The 17,455-nt window shown below is 35.0% G+C and overlaps 1 protein-coding gene across 5 annotated transcripts in view; it reads left to right on the top strand.

The window, feature by feature from the left end:
- The window catches only part of LOC128555782 (uncharacterized), a 40,919-nt gene extending 24,608 nt beyond the window's left edge, over nucleotides 1–16,311 (top strand). For all 5 annotated transcript variants that reach the window (XM_053539292.1, XM_053539290.1, XM_053539291.1 and 2 more), the window contains 10 exons: nucleotides 602–655; nucleotides 2,053–2,121; nucleotides 2,381–2,545; nucleotides 4,478–4,702; nucleotides 5,151–5,338; nucleotides 5,903–6,053; nucleotides 6,505–6,748; nucleotides 11,764–11,884; nucleotides 12,242–12,403; nucleotides 13,071–16,311. In XM_053539292.1, coding sequence (XP_053395267.1) covers nucleotides 602–655; nucleotides 2,053–2,121; nucleotides 2,381–2,545; nucleotides 4,478–4,702; nucleotides 5,151–5,338; nucleotides 5,903–6,053; nucleotides 6,505–6,748; nucleotides 11,764–11,884; nucleotides 12,242–12,403; nucleotides 13,071–13,217 — 1,526 coding nt within the window. In that variant the 3' untranslated portion in view covers nucleotides 13,218–16,311. The remainder of the gene's footprint in view (nucleotides 1–601; nucleotides 656–2,052; nucleotides 2,122–2,380; nucleotides 2,546–4,477; nucleotides 4,703–5,150; nucleotides 5,339–5,902; nucleotides 6,054–6,504; nucleotides 6,749–11,763; nucleotides 11,885–12,241; nucleotides 12,404–13,070) is intronic.
- The last annotated feature ends 1,144 nt before the right edge of the window (nucleotides 16,312–17,455 follow it).

Here is a 17,455-nt window from a genome sequence, read left to right as displayed (position 1 = left end):
TGATAAAATAAGGGCCATATACTACCATTCTTATAGGGCTTCTAGGCTTGTAGTTCATAATTATGCCACATAACATGCTGAAAGTAGGTGGTTTTCCAAACTGTCTGCCTTTGCCTTAACTTTATATTGTTGTGTTATAAGGCATCTTTCTCAGCCATTTTAGTTAAACTCATATGTTCTTATAGCTTGGATTAAAAATTTGAATGTCTTCAGTAATGCATAAAATACAAAATTTATGCCTGACATTGAGAAAAAACGTCCTGTGTCCTAAATTCTTTTGAGTGTTTTCATTTACATATGTGACATAAAATCTACATCTGACTTCGAGGAATAAGAAAAAATGTGAAAAATGGATGCAGATGTTTATTTGGTTCATCCTTACAAAACTGTCTCAGTTCTTTTACTGGCATCAAAATATTTGTATTGCGCTACTTGGATAACTTAATGAATTTTCAAAAATAGATGTTTTGATTAAAGGCCACTAAATTTATGTGTAAGTGATCTCATCATTACCAAAATAAAAAAGGCAAGACCTTCTGTTAAACTTGATGATAAAAAGCAACATAGAAGAAGGTTTTTAAAGAAAGTATTTTTGTTGCAGGAAATGTTCTGCTGTCAAATCCAGATCCAAATGATTTCATGCCAAATATAAAAGGTAAGATGATATTAATTCTTTAGATTTTGCACAGAAGTTTTGTCGAATGAGTTGACCCCAGTTTAAAGTATGAATTATTTATTCTCACGGGGGGTGGGGGGTGGGTATTTACTGCAGATAAATGTTTTTGTTGGAACAGATAGAATGTTTCTTCAGTTTTAACTACAGTTTGCTACAAAGAGTGGATGTGTTGCTCTACTTTTGCAGAGCAGATGATGTTGGGGTAAGAATGGATAAAGCTTGGGCTTGAAATCTTGGGGTGAACACTAATGCTTTTGTGGTCAGTTGCTTTAAGGTCAAGGTCAGCTTGAAATGATTATTTATCAGTCATTGTAAATGGTTTAGGCCAATGTGTGCTGAACATCATAGGATGATTTCTCATGATCAGTAGTTTACCTGTGTAGATATTTGTGAGTGTGGGTCAAAGGTCAAGGTCATACAAATTGTCAGCTACAAAATAGTTTCCAGTTAAGCATGGGAGATGGTTAGGGTCTACAGACCTGAAGCTTTAGAAGCTAATTGCCTATGGTGAGTATATGTAGATGATTGAGTTAAAGTTTCGGGTCAGGTCATAGGTCATGGTCATTCTGACCCTTAGCTTGAAATGGTTTCTGGTCAATAAATAGAGAATGTTGGGCATATGGATTTGAAATTTTGCAGGATGGTTGCCTGTAGTAGACGAGTCTTATTAATTTAGGTGTCAGTAGGAGAAAATCATGATTTAACTGAAAATTGTAAGTAAACAAATGATCAAGGCCTTCGAGTGGTTTGTCATCTAATTTATAACGATTCAGAGTTCAGATGCGCAGGAATTGAACCACAAGGAAGTTAGCCCGATGTGTTTAATATCTAAGCATCTGAACGATGAACCGTGGTAAAAAAGACGACAAACCAGAAGAAGGTCTTGATTGTTTCCATTCTTAGATGTTCATTGAAATATTTTGATAAAAATTACACTTGGCTTCATTCATCCGAGTAGTATAGAACCGGACGTCTTGCGGCAATTTGATGTCATAATTGAGGTCATATTGCTCTCTTACCGGTCCATGCGTCAACCGTTGTTAATCGCAGGATATACAGAGCTTGACCTCCTTTGTTTAATTGGCAATCAAATCAAACCATGTTAGAATAATAGTTTGATTATGGTTCAAAGATGACTGCTTGATTAAAGTTATTTGAAGACTGTTTCTTGATTGTCGCGAAATTCATTGACTCAGAAATTTAAAGAAATAAAAGCAGATAACAATTTTGGATAAACTTCTGCAGACTGGATAGAGATCAGGTTCTCAGACATGTTGGCGAGTGAATAGGTAAATTGTCTGAAAATGCATTTGATTAAAGATATCTGTTTATTGAAATTTGTAATGAAAAAGTAACAGTCTTATATTTTATTTCAGATGAAAACAAAGCTCCTGTGATATTTGCTATAAATACCAACCTGTGTGTCTCAGTCAAAATTGTTACATGTGAGTATAAAATGTGGTATATATAGTATAACCTATTCCACACATATAAGTATTTAATTGAGCTAACTATCCCTATCCTCTATGAACGTTCTGTTTTAATTAGGGTATATAACAATGGACATAGCTTATTTTTTTTGCAGTGGTTAATATCAAGTGAAAATATGTCAAAGATGAGCATTTAGTAATACACTGATGTTCAAGAATTTTTCTCCTTTATTATAAGAATTTGCAATCAACTTTTTCTGATACATGTTTGTAGTGGACTGCTGTGTGAATCGTACAGTTTGGTGTTTCACGACACGAGGAATGACAAGTGTTGGACAGGAGGAGATTGTTATAGTCTTAGAATCTCTGCCAGAAGAAAATACGCCACCGAAAGATGTTTTTGTCCATTTAAATAATGTGTTTGAAGATGCAAGCAAAGGTACAAATTTAAATTGAAACTAAAGACTTACGATGTGTTCTTTTAAGATGATCTGTGCAAACAGATATGCTAATGAGGATTTGAAAATTATCTGTGTTAATTCTCTTGAACCTCTTATCTGTATTATCGGGTAGTTCAGAAATTTAATGATGGTTGGAATATTTGCTCAGTAGATGAGACAGCTGTGTTAAATCTGGTATTTTTGATTAGCTCCCTTTGATGTCTTTATAAGTCATTCAAAACTTTGAATATATAGAGGATATTTGTTTGTTTTGAGTGAATATGGAATATATCTCACTGAGAAGTGAGAAAATTTTTAATATTTTCACAAGCACACAACATAAAGTTTATTTTTGGCTGCATAACGTTATGAAATTCTCATTTAATAAAATAATTTGAATCGAGAAATATACTATGAAGAACAAAGTGCGACTACAATTTTCATCCTGTTTTAAGCAAGTAATTTTAAATTCATACACAATGTATGAAGGGGCAGAGCTATATCTCTCGCGGTGTGAAAATATAGATTTCATATTTTCATAGTGTGAGTGATGAGATATAAATATATCTAACTGATAGAATAAAGTATTTCATTAGTTAGCATAAAATAAAATTATTTTCAGTTATTATAGACTTTTAATGGTACTTGTTTTGACCATAAAAGCAATAGCTTTAAAAGGTTTAAATAAATATACCTTTTTAGCTCAACTATTCGAAGAATAAGTAGAGCTATCCTACTCACCATGGTGTCGGTGTCTGCGTCGGCGTCACACCCTGGTTAAGTTTTTCGTACCAGTCCACATTTTGACAAAGTCTTTTGAGATAAAGCTTTGAAACTTTCAACACTTGTTTACCATCACCATGTCCAGTTATAGGCAAGAGTAAATAACTCTGTCAAGCATTTTGACTGAATTATGGCCCCTTTTGACTTAGAAATCTTGGTTAAGTTTTTCGTACCAGTTCATATTTTGACAAAGTCTTTTGAGATAAAGCTTTGAAACTTTCAACACTTGTTTACCATCATCATGTCCAGTTGTAGGCATGAGTACATAACTCCATCAAGCATTTTGGTTGAATTATGGCCCCTTTTTGACTAAGAAATCTTGGTTAAGTTTTTCGTACCGGTCTACATTTTGACAAAGTCTTTTGAGATAAAGCTTTGAAACTTTCAGCACTTGTTAACCATCACAATGTCCAGTTGTAAGCAAGAGTACATAACTCCATCAAGCTTTTTGGCTGAATTATGGCCCCTTTTGACTTAGAAATCTTGGTTAAGTTTTTCGTACCAGTTTATATTTTGTGTAAAGTGTTTGACATATGGCTTTGAAACTTTTATAACTTGTTCAGTATAATAGTCTCTATCAATAGGCAAGAGTACATAACTCTGTCGTCTTTTTTGGCTGAATTATGGCCCTTTTCGAACTTGAAAATTGGTTCTGTTTGTATATGTCCATGTTTTGTCAAGACTATTTGACATATGGCTTTTAAACTTTAAACACTTGTTTATCATTATGATTTCCATCTGTAGGCAAGAGTACATGACTCTGTCAACTATTTTGACTGAATTATGGCCCTTTTTGGACTTGGAAATTAGTTTAAATTTTTCATATAGGTCCATGTTTTGCCTAACATATAACTTAACATATTTGCCATCATGGTCACACATTGCGACTTAGTGCAAGACTAAGCGAAATCCACAAATACAGGAACATTTTTTGTTTAATCCATTTTTTGTTTTGTCTGAAAATCTATGGAAATATTTTGACCCCATTCTTCAATCAATTCTTCGAATAGTCGAGCGCGCTGTCATCCGACAGCTCTTGTTTTTTTTTGAGATAACAAAAAGAATATTGAATTCACAAAACTAAATATACACAAAACTTAGAACTTTATTTACAATGTGCATAAATGAATCACTTTTATTTGTTTTAGGTAATGTGATAACAGAGCTAGGACACTCTATATTCAATCAAAGTTTCCTGGGGAGTCGTGATCACGGAGGGTTTCTGTATATCCGAGCATCGTTCCAGTGCGTACAGAAGCTGACGTTGCCGGGACCACCGTTCCTGTTTGGGATACTGCTACAGAAATGGGAGACACCTTGGGCAAAAGTCTTCCCATTGCGGTTATTGCTTAGACTTGGAGCTGAATATAGATGTAAGTGTTAAATGTTTTAATATAAGTTGTTGTAACATTTCTGAGTCCTTTGGAGGTCTAGTCGACTTGCTTCTGTTGTAAGAAAACTATAAACTAAAATTAGTTTATAATCTTACATCAGTTTCATTGGTTGAATGGATCATTTCAGTTACCGGCTCAGACAACTTCAAGCTGAAAAGAATGTTGCCAGTCGGCAAAATTGATAATTTATGTTTTGTTATCATTCTGAGCGTAATATAAAGTAAAAGTTAAGAATTGTCATATACTATACATTTTTTGGAGAGAAATATTTAGACTGCCAATTCTTTCTGGTAGGAAATCTAGAATTATGAGTGAGACAAGAAATATATGTTGCATAGTAAGTGACATTTGGTTGGACAAATCAAGGGTTATAGCTTAAAACATTTAAGACTGAATTATTTAATAATGATTACATCTTTCCTTTCAGATTATCCATGCCCTTTGATAGGGATCAGGAATCGAAAGCCAGTGTTCTTTGAGATAGGTCATACCATCATGAACCTGTTGGCAGACTTCAGGAACTACCAGTATATGTTACCTAACATTAGAGGGGTCGCTATACACATGGAGGATAAAGTCACAAAAATTAACTTCCCAAGAAACAGATATGAAGAAGTGAGTATTTGTTAATTAATGTAACAATGTAATTTAGGTCAGAATTACTTAAAGGTACATTTGTACAGCCCAGAAGACAAATACAATTATGTTAGGGGTAATCTGTGGAGGGGAGGGGGAGGACTAGCCTAACCGGCAAGATGCCTGTCGGACAAATTGACTGAAACTGAGTCTCCGGTCATTTGTTTGCCGTCTTTGATTTATGCTGTGAAGTTGTTAGTTTCTTGCTGAAAACAAAATAGTATTGGTACAGAAACTAGTAATCGTGTTGAGATAAACAAATTGTTGTATGGAATTGAAATACAGTTACAAATGAAAAATGTTGTTAAACTTGACAGCTACCAGATTGGAGAAGTATTAAAGAATTGTACATAAATTTCAATGCGTTTCATCTGGATACAAACTCGCACTCCAGCTGGATACAGACACACATCGAAATACAGGCCATCTTGAGTATGGAGACATGCACTCCTTTCTGGAGAAAGACTGATAATTGTTTATCTACAATAAAAACCCACTTATTTTACAGATATGCTGTTTCAGTATTTTTGTTTTGTTTTGCAGTTAATGAAGGTTGTGAACAACAGTAATGAACATGTGATGGCAATAGCTGCCTCATTCAGTGCTGAGGCCGACTCACACCTTGTGTGTATACAGAACGACGATGGCAACTATCAAACTCAGGCAATCAACATACAAAACAAACCTAGAAAAGGTCTGTTACCCTATCTTTAATATTTATATGTATAGTACAGGTCACATCTTCAAAAAAAATGTAGAAGCAACTTTCCAGTTTAGCTTCAAGTTTATTTCTTTGGTGTTTCTGATTTTTTTGTCCTTTATATCACTGATACTTAAGAATCTTGATGAGAATGAAGGTCTTACATCCATTTTCCTCGTGTGAGAATGAAAATCTTGCATCCATCTGCATCATGTTGAATAGTTTATTTTGAAGAGACTAAAAGAAATCAGGTCATGACTGTTAACATCAGTGGTCAGTCTCCTGTTCCCTCAAGTAGAATTCTATTTATGCTGCTTTTGCACTAGAAGTGACTCAGAAAATATTTTGATGAATGTTGGCATAAATATTTTGTATTGACGTTAGTACACAAATGTCTGCCTACCACTCAGATTGGTCTTATATAAAATGAACTTTTTCTCTTCAGTGACTGGAGCTAGCTTTGTGGTGTTCAATGGTGCTTTAAAATCGAGCTCTGGTCTCAGTGCAAAATCCAGTATAGTAGAGGATGGGTTGATGGTACAGATCAGTCCAGACTCCATGCTGGCCCTTAAACAGGCTATACGGGACATGCATGATTATCCAATCAACTGTGGGCTGATAGGGGCCCCTAAACCAGATGAAACAGTCGTTGTTCAGTGGGTGGAAGATGATAAGAATATTAATATTGGGTAAGTACTATGAAATTATTGGATTTTGCAGGCACAAAATTTTAGCGAAATAAAAGTCTATTTTAAGAAAGCATAGGCATGAGAAAGAAAATAATTTTGTCTGCATGAAAAAAGTCAATACAAATTAAATTCAGATAATTATAAATAAAACTTAGCTTGCACAAAAGTAAAAACCAAGTAGTCTGATATATTGCAAGGTGACATTTACATACAAAAGAACATATCAGGTGAATACAGTAAAATTCCGCTATTAAGACCACCCATGGTTCTTTGTAAAACTGGTCTTATTAGCGGTCTGGTCTGATTAGTGGACCAAGCTGTACGGGAAAGGTCTGGCAGACTTTCCGTTTTCGTTTTTCCATGACTATGTTAGTATCAGATACGAAAGAAGACTGATAAAGATAAGCATTTTATTAGCCTTTAATACTTGATCACTGTGTTAATCAAAGAATTACGGATCAAACTGTGTATTAATTAAGGACGCACTTCACTGATAATGATTTGAATTTTGACCAATTAAAAACAATTACAACAATATCAAACCTTTTTAAACTTCATTCTCTGCTGAAATCCCAAACGTATTTACTTTAATAATAACAAACAAACACCGTTTACATCTAATTAAATCCGTTTTAATCTGGTCAATTCGATCAGCGGGCGGTCAGCGGGCATTCGTCTAATTACAAATAAATTAGTTATTTCAACAATTTCTTAATATGTTAAATAGCGATGCAAAACACCAAACATCTTTAAACAATTTCAGACAATCAAACAGTTTGATACGTTGTTTTGATAACATTTAAAAGACTTGTTAGCAATTAACACAATGTACACGCTTAACGTGTTAACACGATGTCGCACGTGTTAATTCTCGCGGCGATTCGCGGTAACATACAGAAAAATTTGAGTGGTAGTAATTACGGTGATTAATTAAGTGTGAAAAAGTCAAACTGTTCTGAAATTGGTGGTCACATTAGTGGATTAGCGGTCTGGTCGCATTTTCGGACAAACGACCATTGGTTTTAAGAAGGAAATATTCCGTTCTTTGCAAAATCGGTCGTATTAGCGGTGCGGTCGTAATTTCAGCGTGGTCGTAAGTAGGAATTTTACTGTATTTGCCTTTTATTAGCCCACCATCATCAGATGGTGGGCTATTCAAATCACTCTGCGTTCGTGGTCCGTCGTCCTTCCGTCAGTCCTTCCATCCGTTAACAATTTCTCGTTATCGCATCTCCTCAGAAACTACCAGGGGGATTTTGACCAAACTTTGTCAGAAAATCAGACTGGTTCAACAATTTTTTAGTGAGTTATCAGGGGTTTTTTTTACGACTGGGGGAAGAGGCCCCAGCCTGTCACTGGGGGAAGAAAATAGCGCGCGATGAGCAGTTTTGGGGAATTTTTTCACTCAGGGGGGAATTTACAATTATGCATAATAAACACTTTAAACTATGTTTTTATTACATATTCTTGCAACTTTTAGCAACTATACACACTGTCACTTAGCAATAGATGGACTTGCACTAATGTTCACTTATCATTGTAACAAGGTGGGTGGGGAGAGTTGAAATGCTCAAATCATTGAATATTTAAAGGTCACATGCTTTTATTCACAAAAAATGCTTTAAAATAAGAGTTGCTTTTGCAAGAGTCATCATATTATTATTAAATGCATACTTTTGTTGGCTTTTTATTTCAATTGTACTAGAAAATCTTGTAAGAAAGGATAAAAAAGTCCGAAAATCACGATCGCGAAAACGTGTGACAAATATGAAAAAACGAAAGCAAACATTAAAAATTCTTGATAAAATACCCGTTTTAAATTTCATCTTTTCACCAGAACTATTCCATACTTATAATATCTGATTACTTAAAACATTTATATTTTATTTTGCTCTAGCAAAATACCTCGGCAAAGATAATAAATTTGCGTAACGGCCGACCGGCTTATTTAATCGAATCAAGCACATAAAATAATTACTTTAAATTAACAACACATATTACACAATACAGCATAAGCTGTTACCGCTAATTAACAAGAGTTACAAACACAATAATCTGACGCTGCATTGTTTATCAATCATCTATATTACATACTGATGATAACCACGTGTCAGTCGGCGCGTGGCGTGATTGACATCCGTCAGTAGCTAATTAACATACGACGCTCCGCCTACTGTCATACTTACGCTGGTGTCGACAAACAGTATGAAGTTCACTGGGATTTTGATTGACAAGGGGCAGAGCTTTCGAACTCGTTACGCATCAAAGAGTATTACCGCGAGACAAGCAGACGCCCACGGCATATTATGTGCGGGTCAGATACGAGTTTTTATCGATTTTCGCTGGTCAAAACCGGAACCTCGGGTCCACTGAACGCTCTTCAAACATTTTTCTACTATTTCTAAAGGTTTCCACACCCACTGAAAATTGTGAAAGACCGTCTGCAATTGTGAACGGGTCCGATATTCGGTCGGGAAAATCGCTGGGAGTAATCTCCATTGCTTTGTTTACGATTTTGGAGGGGGGAATTTCGGACGTAGGGGAATTTCGACTGCGGTAGGGGAAATCCTTGGCTGTGGGGGAAATCCTCGGCTGGGGGACGAGGCCGATATTCGGCCTCTGCTATAGAATAAAAAAAACCTCTGGTTATGGCCCTTTGTTTATTTCTATAATTTACATAGATTTATTTAGGGAAAAACTTTGAAAATCATCTTGTCCAAAACCACAGAGCCTAGGGCTTTTATATTTGGTATGAAGCATCATCTAGTGGTCCTCTACCAAGATGATTCAAATTATTTCCCTGGGGTCTAATATGGCCCCGCCCCGGGGGTCACATGTTTTATATAGACTTATATAGGGAAAAACTTTGAAAAACCTCTTGTTCAAAACCACAGGGTCTAGGGCTTTGATATTTTGTATGTGACATCATCTAGTGGTCTTCTACTAAGGTTGTTCAAATTATCTCCCTAGGGTCAAATATGGCCCCGCCCTGGGGGTCACATGGTTTACATAGACTTATATAGGGAAAAACTTTGAAAATCTTCTTGTCCAAACCACAAAGCCTAGGGCTTTGGCATTTGTAATGTAGCATCATCTAGTGGTTCTCTACCAAGTTTGTTCAAATTATCCCCCTAGGGTCAAATATGGCCCCGCCCTGGGGGTCACATGGTTCATATAGACTTGTATATAGGGAAAAGCTTTTAAAATCTTCTTGTCAATAACCTACAACATTCGAATTTGGACTACATGTATGGTTTTGAGTGGCAAGACTAACCTTGACATGAGTTGACCTTGATTTTGACCTAGTGACCTACTTTCACATTTCTGTAGCTACAGCCTTCAAATTTGGACCACATGCATAGTTTTGTGCACTGAAAAAAACTTTGACCTTGACATTGACCTAGTGACCTACTTTTACATTTTTGAAGGTACAGGCTTCAAATTTGGACCACATGCATAGTTTCATGCTCCGAAATGAAATTTGACCTTGATTTTGACCTAGTGACCTACTTTCACATTTCTCAAGCTGCAGCCTTCAAATTTGGACCACATGCATAGTTTTGTGTACCGAAACAAACTTTGACCTTTACATTGACCTAGTGACCTACTTTCACATTTTTGAAGGTACATGCTTCAAATTTGGACCACATGCATAGTTCTGTGTTCCAAAATAAAATTTGACCTTGATTTTGACCTAATGACCTACTTTCATATTTCTCGAGCTACAGCCTTCAAATTTGGACCACATGCATAGTTTTGTGTACCGAAATGAACTTTGACCTTAAGATTGACTTAGTGACCTTCTTTCACATTTCTGTAGCTACAGGCTTCAAATTTAGACCAGATACATAGGATTGTGTACCGAAACAAACTTTGATCTTGACATTGACTAAGTGACCTACTTTCACATTTTTTAAGGTACAGGCTTTAAATTTGGACCACATGCATAGATTTGTGTTCTGAAGTGTAATTTGACCTTGATTTTCACCTAGTGACCTACTTTCACATTTCTCAAGCTACAGCCTTCAAATTTGGACCACTAGCATAGTTTTGTGTACCGAAATAAACTTTGACCTTGAGATTGACCTAGTGACCTACTTTCAAATTTCTCAAACTAAGCCTTCAAACTTGATGCACATGCATAGTTTTGTGTACAAAGAACTTTGTCCTTGAAATTGATCTAGTCACCTACTTTCACATTTCTCAAGCTACAGCTTTCGAATTTGGACCACATGCACAGTGTTGTGTACGGAAATGAAATTTGACCTTGAGCAAGTCAGTTAGTCTTGAAATTTGGAACACTCAAAAATGGCACATTGGTGGGCGCCAAGATCACTCTGTGATCTCTTGTTACAAATACCTTACAAGGTTAAATCAAGAACGGAAGGTCGGTGGTTCTACCCAGGTGCCCGCTCGTGATGAAATAATGCACAGAGGGGCACCTGGGGTCTTCCTTCACCATCAAAGCTGGAAAGTTGCCATATGACCTATAATTGTGTCGGTGCGACGTTAAACTCAACAAAATAAATGAATAAATAAATCAAGAAGGCCTGATCAGATTTTCTTTCTTCTGGTTTGGGCAGTTAGATTTTGAAATTTGATATCTCTTGCTTCTAATGTATATTGAAGTATGTATGGTAAACTGTACTGAAAAACTGTGTCATGGCTGAATTTCATCATGTTCAACTGTTTCATTCTTTCTGAAATTAAAGCTTTTTGTTTGTCTTAAATTGTGTTGTCTAGCCATTTCTTCTACTCCCTTTGGAAAAAAGTACAGTTTAGATAATTTGATGTTGTGTTGAATTTGCAAATATTTATCCTGTATTTTAGTAAACTTCAGGTAAGCAGTCAAATCTACATATAAAATCTTTGAGAAAGTGAAAAAATATGTAAATAACTTATCAGTTCAGTTAAGGGGAAATAAAGCAAGTGGTCTTTAGAATCAGGTGACTTCTGATCACAGGAGTAACTGTACCTAAATTTGTAGCATATCATATGTTGTTATTTTTTTACAGAGTAAAGAGTCCTGTAGATGGCATGAACATGGACGGGATAGAGAGCCTGCGTATACATCACGCTACAGATTACATTGGCGAGAAAAACATCGTAAGATGGACAGAAATATTCTTCATACAGGTTGGATTTCATATTTCATTCTTATTTTAATTGCTTATAAACTTAGTCACACTCATTTACTGAGTGTTTCCTCATATTGGTAGCAGAACTGTTTTTGTCCAGTAATCTGCAAGACTACAAGCTGAAATACTAAACTATAAAAACCGTAACTACAAGCTGAAATACTAAAGTATAAAATCCCTACACAGAATCCTTACTACATGGGTTCTTCCTTTTTAATTTCTTTTGGATATGCGAATTTGCTGTATACATAAACCAATTTTTTTGTGGTACAAAATCATTTACATTTTTATGGAAATTCTGATGAGTAGGATTTATAATAAGGTTTGAGCAAATTATCTATAATTGTTTAACTAGAATGAGGAACGAGGTTCACCAAAATGGGACCCAGTGGACTTAAGCCGTATTGGGGAAACTGTGGCTACAGCATGTTGTATGGCTCTGACCCAGCACCTGGAGAAGATGAAAGAGGCACAACTTGAGAGGATAGGACTCAGAGTTACACTGGGCTCTGATAATGTAAGTCATTGATAAATGCAGTTGGTAAAATGTCATCCACTCAGTCAGGAGGTAAAGGTGCCTGAGCATGGTCAAACCCAGCCAAATTTTTTATTTTATTATTTATTTTTTATTTTTTGGTATCGCAGTCCAGTTTCTACTCGTCGAAGCTTGAATAAAGTTGTTTGTACTTAATTGAAATAAGATGTAAAATCTTTACAGTGTAGATTTGTTTTCCTTTCTGCAAAATTAACTTGTAGAGTAATTAGTTGCATGTTTTCAAATAATTAAGTCCTTAGCATGGTTTATCATCTGATTTACCATAGGTCAGAGTTCAGGTGTGCAGAAATTGAACCATGAGGGTGTTAGCCCAATTGTTAAATATCCAAGCATCTGAATGATGAATTATGGTAAATTATACAATAGACCACAAGAAGGCATTGTATATTTTCATTGTAACATGTTCATTTAAATATAAGGATAAAAATTATGCTTGACTTCATTTATTCGAGTAGTAATAAACTGAACATCATGTGTCAAGTTTTATATCAGAATTGACAACATAATTTTCATTGTCAATCATTGTTTGATGTAGATTTTATCACAGTTGTTTTCCTGATGCCAAATCAGATCATCTTAGAATGTAAAATAAACTTTGAGTTAAATAAACTGCATTTATATTTTACAGGTTGGGTATGAGGCAGGAGCCAAAGGTGAAAGGTTACCAGATGTTTATATGAATGACCTTGACAATGAACTTATACCAGTTATACATCGAGCAACGCAGCCAGATACTAATATTGTGTTAGAACTGATCTTTGAAGTCCTCGAATAATATATAGAACATCTCATTTGCGATATGACAATGGTTAAGAACTCTCTTACAGCTTTGGAGTAATTTAAAGAGCAACACACAGTGTGGGAACAACAGTATACCTTTGAGTTTCTGATTGTGATTTTTTGACAGGGAACTATATGAATACACAGTTAGGGTAGTTAAAGAAATTCACGTTCATATGTATTTTTAGTATCTGCATATGTATTTTTAGGATCTTAAAATGTTTAGTACCAACATGCTACTTAAGATATAGAATACAGTATTACCTCGTCTATAATGACACCTCCAAGGAGCAAACACCCTGAGTAAGTTAACCCCTCCAGAGCAACAACCTCTTTATAACAAAACCTTCCTAATTTTTCACAGTGGTATTCATTCTAGACAGGTTAGATTCTAGTCTTAGCCAAAATGAGTAACAGTGTTGCCTCAGTAGATAACTATGGCACTGTACTTTATTTACTGGCCATATACGGTTGAAATTTCAGACTTAGGTGTAATACCATTCTAAAAATTCTAATTGAAAGCTGCAGGATTGTAATATTCATTACATGGCTGTGTTTTTATCTTCTCAGGCAGTTTTATTTAATCAAAATGGTTTGGTAATTGTTCTCTATATAAAAATCTTAAGATTGTATCCTTTCTGAAGAATTTAAAAAATAGATCTTTTAGCAACTGACCCATAGCATGTTACTATTTATATTGGAATACATTAGACATAAAAATACATTGGATCAGATTTTTTTTTTTATTCGCTTCGGGAAGAGGAGAGCTGGTATCATGGTGGGAGCAACTTTTTATGGGTTTGTTTCCATGCTGGCTCCTGAAAAGTAATTTATTCTCCTCATTCTGCAGCATTTGATATGAACATGTAAATTCCTTTCAGTCGTTTTGTTGTAAATCTCAGTCCATTTAAATGTTTGATATCTGTATGTCATAGATATATATATGTAAACCATGTTATGTAATATATATATATACCGGTATGATTTTGTTGATTATTTGCAGTTGTTAATTCTATGTGTGTACACATAAACAGATTCTATATATATGTTATCATTGAGAACCTTTTACTGTAAAACTTGATCCATGTTTATTTACATGATATTTTACCGAGATATATTATTATAGGACTATATATGTATATAATTGCATTGACCAAATTTTTGAAAATATATCTATACTGTCCATTGCATTTTAAGCACTGACTGTTCAACTGTCCAGAAGTGCTTGATTTAAATGTTTGTACTTGTTAAGTGAAATTGCACCAATGTTCATGTCCTGCGATTCATTAATGAATAAAAATGTGAAATTTTGAAAGAGATAATAGCTTGAGATTTTTGCACTTGAATAAGACAGTTTAGGATTTCATTATATATGTATTTTGATATGCACCTGAGGTGTAAACATTAAGAACCGTGCTGTGTCAGTTGATTTCAGAATTAAAAATTGGTAAAATTCATGTAGAATTTAGTTTGGAGATAATTATATATAGCGTGAAACTTTTATAAAACATTATAGAACAATATTAGCATTGCTTATAACATATAGAATTTTGGACATCTTTTTAGCTTACAGGTGTTGACATTTCAGCCTGTTATTTTGAGGATTACAGAGACAATTTATGTGTCTGAAATCATTCATCCTGCAACTCTGATTCTTGTAGGGAAATTGGCAGTTACTTGCAGAGAACATTTTGTACTGGGACAGAATCCAGGAACACTGGTTAGGTTAACTGCTTGCCATTAAATAACTGAAATATTGTTGAAAAACAGCGTTGTTGCCAAAACAAACAAACAAATCATTTTATTTTAATTGCTTACTAGGTTTTATAAGTTCAGGTTTTGTCACAAGCAAAGTAAGTCAGAATTATGATTTTGTCTGGACTAAGATGCACTGAAATATATGTATATTTACATAGTAAAACACTGTTCACTCTGTCTCAAGGGGATAAGTGAAGTGCACAAGTTATCTTGTATTTTTAGCTATTAAGAAAATGTCTTTAAGATCTAATAAGTTGCTCAAACAAGCAGTGTTTCATGATATAACAATGGAGTTTTCATACAAACACATAAAGCGAAAATTGTTAAAAGGGTTTGGCACAAATTTCCTCTGTATTATTGAATTAAGTTTTGATCTAATAGCTAAACTTTAACCTGCAAAATTTCTAAAATGGACTGGTCTATCATTCAATTTGGGCAGTACCATTTATTATTCAAAAGGTTGTTCACTGAAAATTCACTGACCGAATAAGGAACAGTGCAGCCCATGTTCTTGGTATGCACTGGTCGCAAAGGCAGAATCACTTACCACCAGCAGGCTAAAGATTAAAAAGAAACACATATACATGTAGTTACTGTGAGGTATGTTGTTTCATATAAAAAGAGAAATTTATGTGTAACAGTTAGTTTTGAAGCATAATTTTGTTACTGTGCGTAGATCTAATGTTTTATATTATGTTGAAATTTTTGTTGCAGTTAATTTATTTTCAGTTATTGTTAAGAATGTAGTATGTAGAAACAAATAGGCTTTGTAATTGTGCAATATTGATCATGTGCTGAGGTTCTGATTCTTTAATTAACAGTAGCTAGGTTGTATATTAAATATTGTGGGCTTAGCACAAAACGGTTGAAACTCCTTCTTTATTTCATATGAGTTACAACCGTTTTGCGCTGAGCCCGCAATTTTATACAGTTGGAACTCGGTATCTCGATTTCCAAGGGATCAAGCTTTTTACTTCGAGATGACCGAAATTCAAGTTAAAATGATATTTTGTACATGTGTTTAGGGACGGGACTTGCAAATGTCCTCAGGATGGCCAGAATTTTGAGATAACCGAGTTCGAGATATCGAGTTTCAGCTACATAAGATTTCTCTAAGTACAATTTCAGGTAGAAAAAAATTTAAATGGGATATAGTAAGTTTATTTGGCACAGTTAGTTTGACTGTTGATGCTATTTAGCTTGCACTTTTTTAATGTGGTTGGGCATTGTGCTCACTGCTACAAGTAGGCACCGTCGTTTATATGACTGAAAAATTGTTGAAAAAAAACGTTAAACCTGAACGCACACACACACACACACACACACACACACTTAATCGAAAGAGATGAATGACATATTTAATTTATCCATTTTGTCCAATCTGTACTGCTAATAACTATTTCAGGAAAGAAATTTTAGGGTTGTGCTAGTAAAAATGATGTTATTATGGGAGACATATTGATTTACTCCTGTCTGTGTGTCTGTCTGTCACAAAGCTTGTCCGCACTCTAAGTCGAACATTTCTCACCCGATCTTCATCAAACTTGAACAAAATGTGTCTGACTATAAGACCTCGGCCAAATTCGATAACTAGCCAAATCGGCCCAGGCACTTCGGAATTATGGCCCTTGAATTACCGAAAAATCCTCAGAGCGCATGCGCTTTCGTGCACCCATACCGTACCCTATACTACTTTTATTAGTAGAATAGGGTACGTTTTGGGTGCAAGAAAACGCATGCACAACTAGTATAGGGTACATTTCGGGTCCAAGAAAGTGCAGACTGACTTTCTATTTAGATGATTAGGCAGTTGTGGGAGACATGCGCTTTTCTCAAAAGCATCTCTAGTTTATAAGATTATTTTTGCAACACATGAAACATTTTCACTTAAGCAATTTAACCTTTACCCACCTAAATTTCTAAAATTGACTGGTCCATCGTTCAATTTGAGCAGTACCACATATTATTCAAAGGCGTGTTCACTGAAAATTTACTGACTGAATAGGGATTTGTGCAGACTATGATCAGACTATAATCTTGGTCTGCACTGGTCGCAAAGGCAAAATCGCTTGCAGGCTAAAGGTTAGAAGATTTTTTTTCATTTTATGCAGATTCAAGAATTGTTTCCCATAGGGCATTCCTCTTCCAGTAACCCTGGAGAGATACAGTTTGACCATAGATCTACCTGATTGTATTCCATGAATAAAAGTAATTCCATAGTACTAGAATACAGTAGCAGCAGTATCATACCATCTTGTTATTTAGTCACAGATATTGATTCATCTATAAATATTCATATATCACCCTCATGAATATATGTAACATGCATGTAGATAGGATGTTGCATTATATGACAGTTAAGTTGTGCTTTGTTAGGGCTCGACCATGTGAATTTCTGGAAGAATGCTTGAAACAAATTAAAGAAATGCAGCATTATTACTGGATGAACTTTGGCCAGTAAGAAAGCAAAGATGA

This window comes from Mercenaria mercenaria, chromosome 3 (genome assembly GCF_021730395.1).
Source record: "Mercenaria mercenaria strain notata chromosome 3, MADL_Memer_1, whole genome shotgun sequence".
Taxonomy (NCBI): Eukaryota; Metazoa; Mollusca; class Bivalvia; order Venerida; family Veneridae; genus Mercenaria; species Mercenaria mercenaria.
This window is presented reverse-complemented; position numbering and strand designations above follow the sequence as displayed.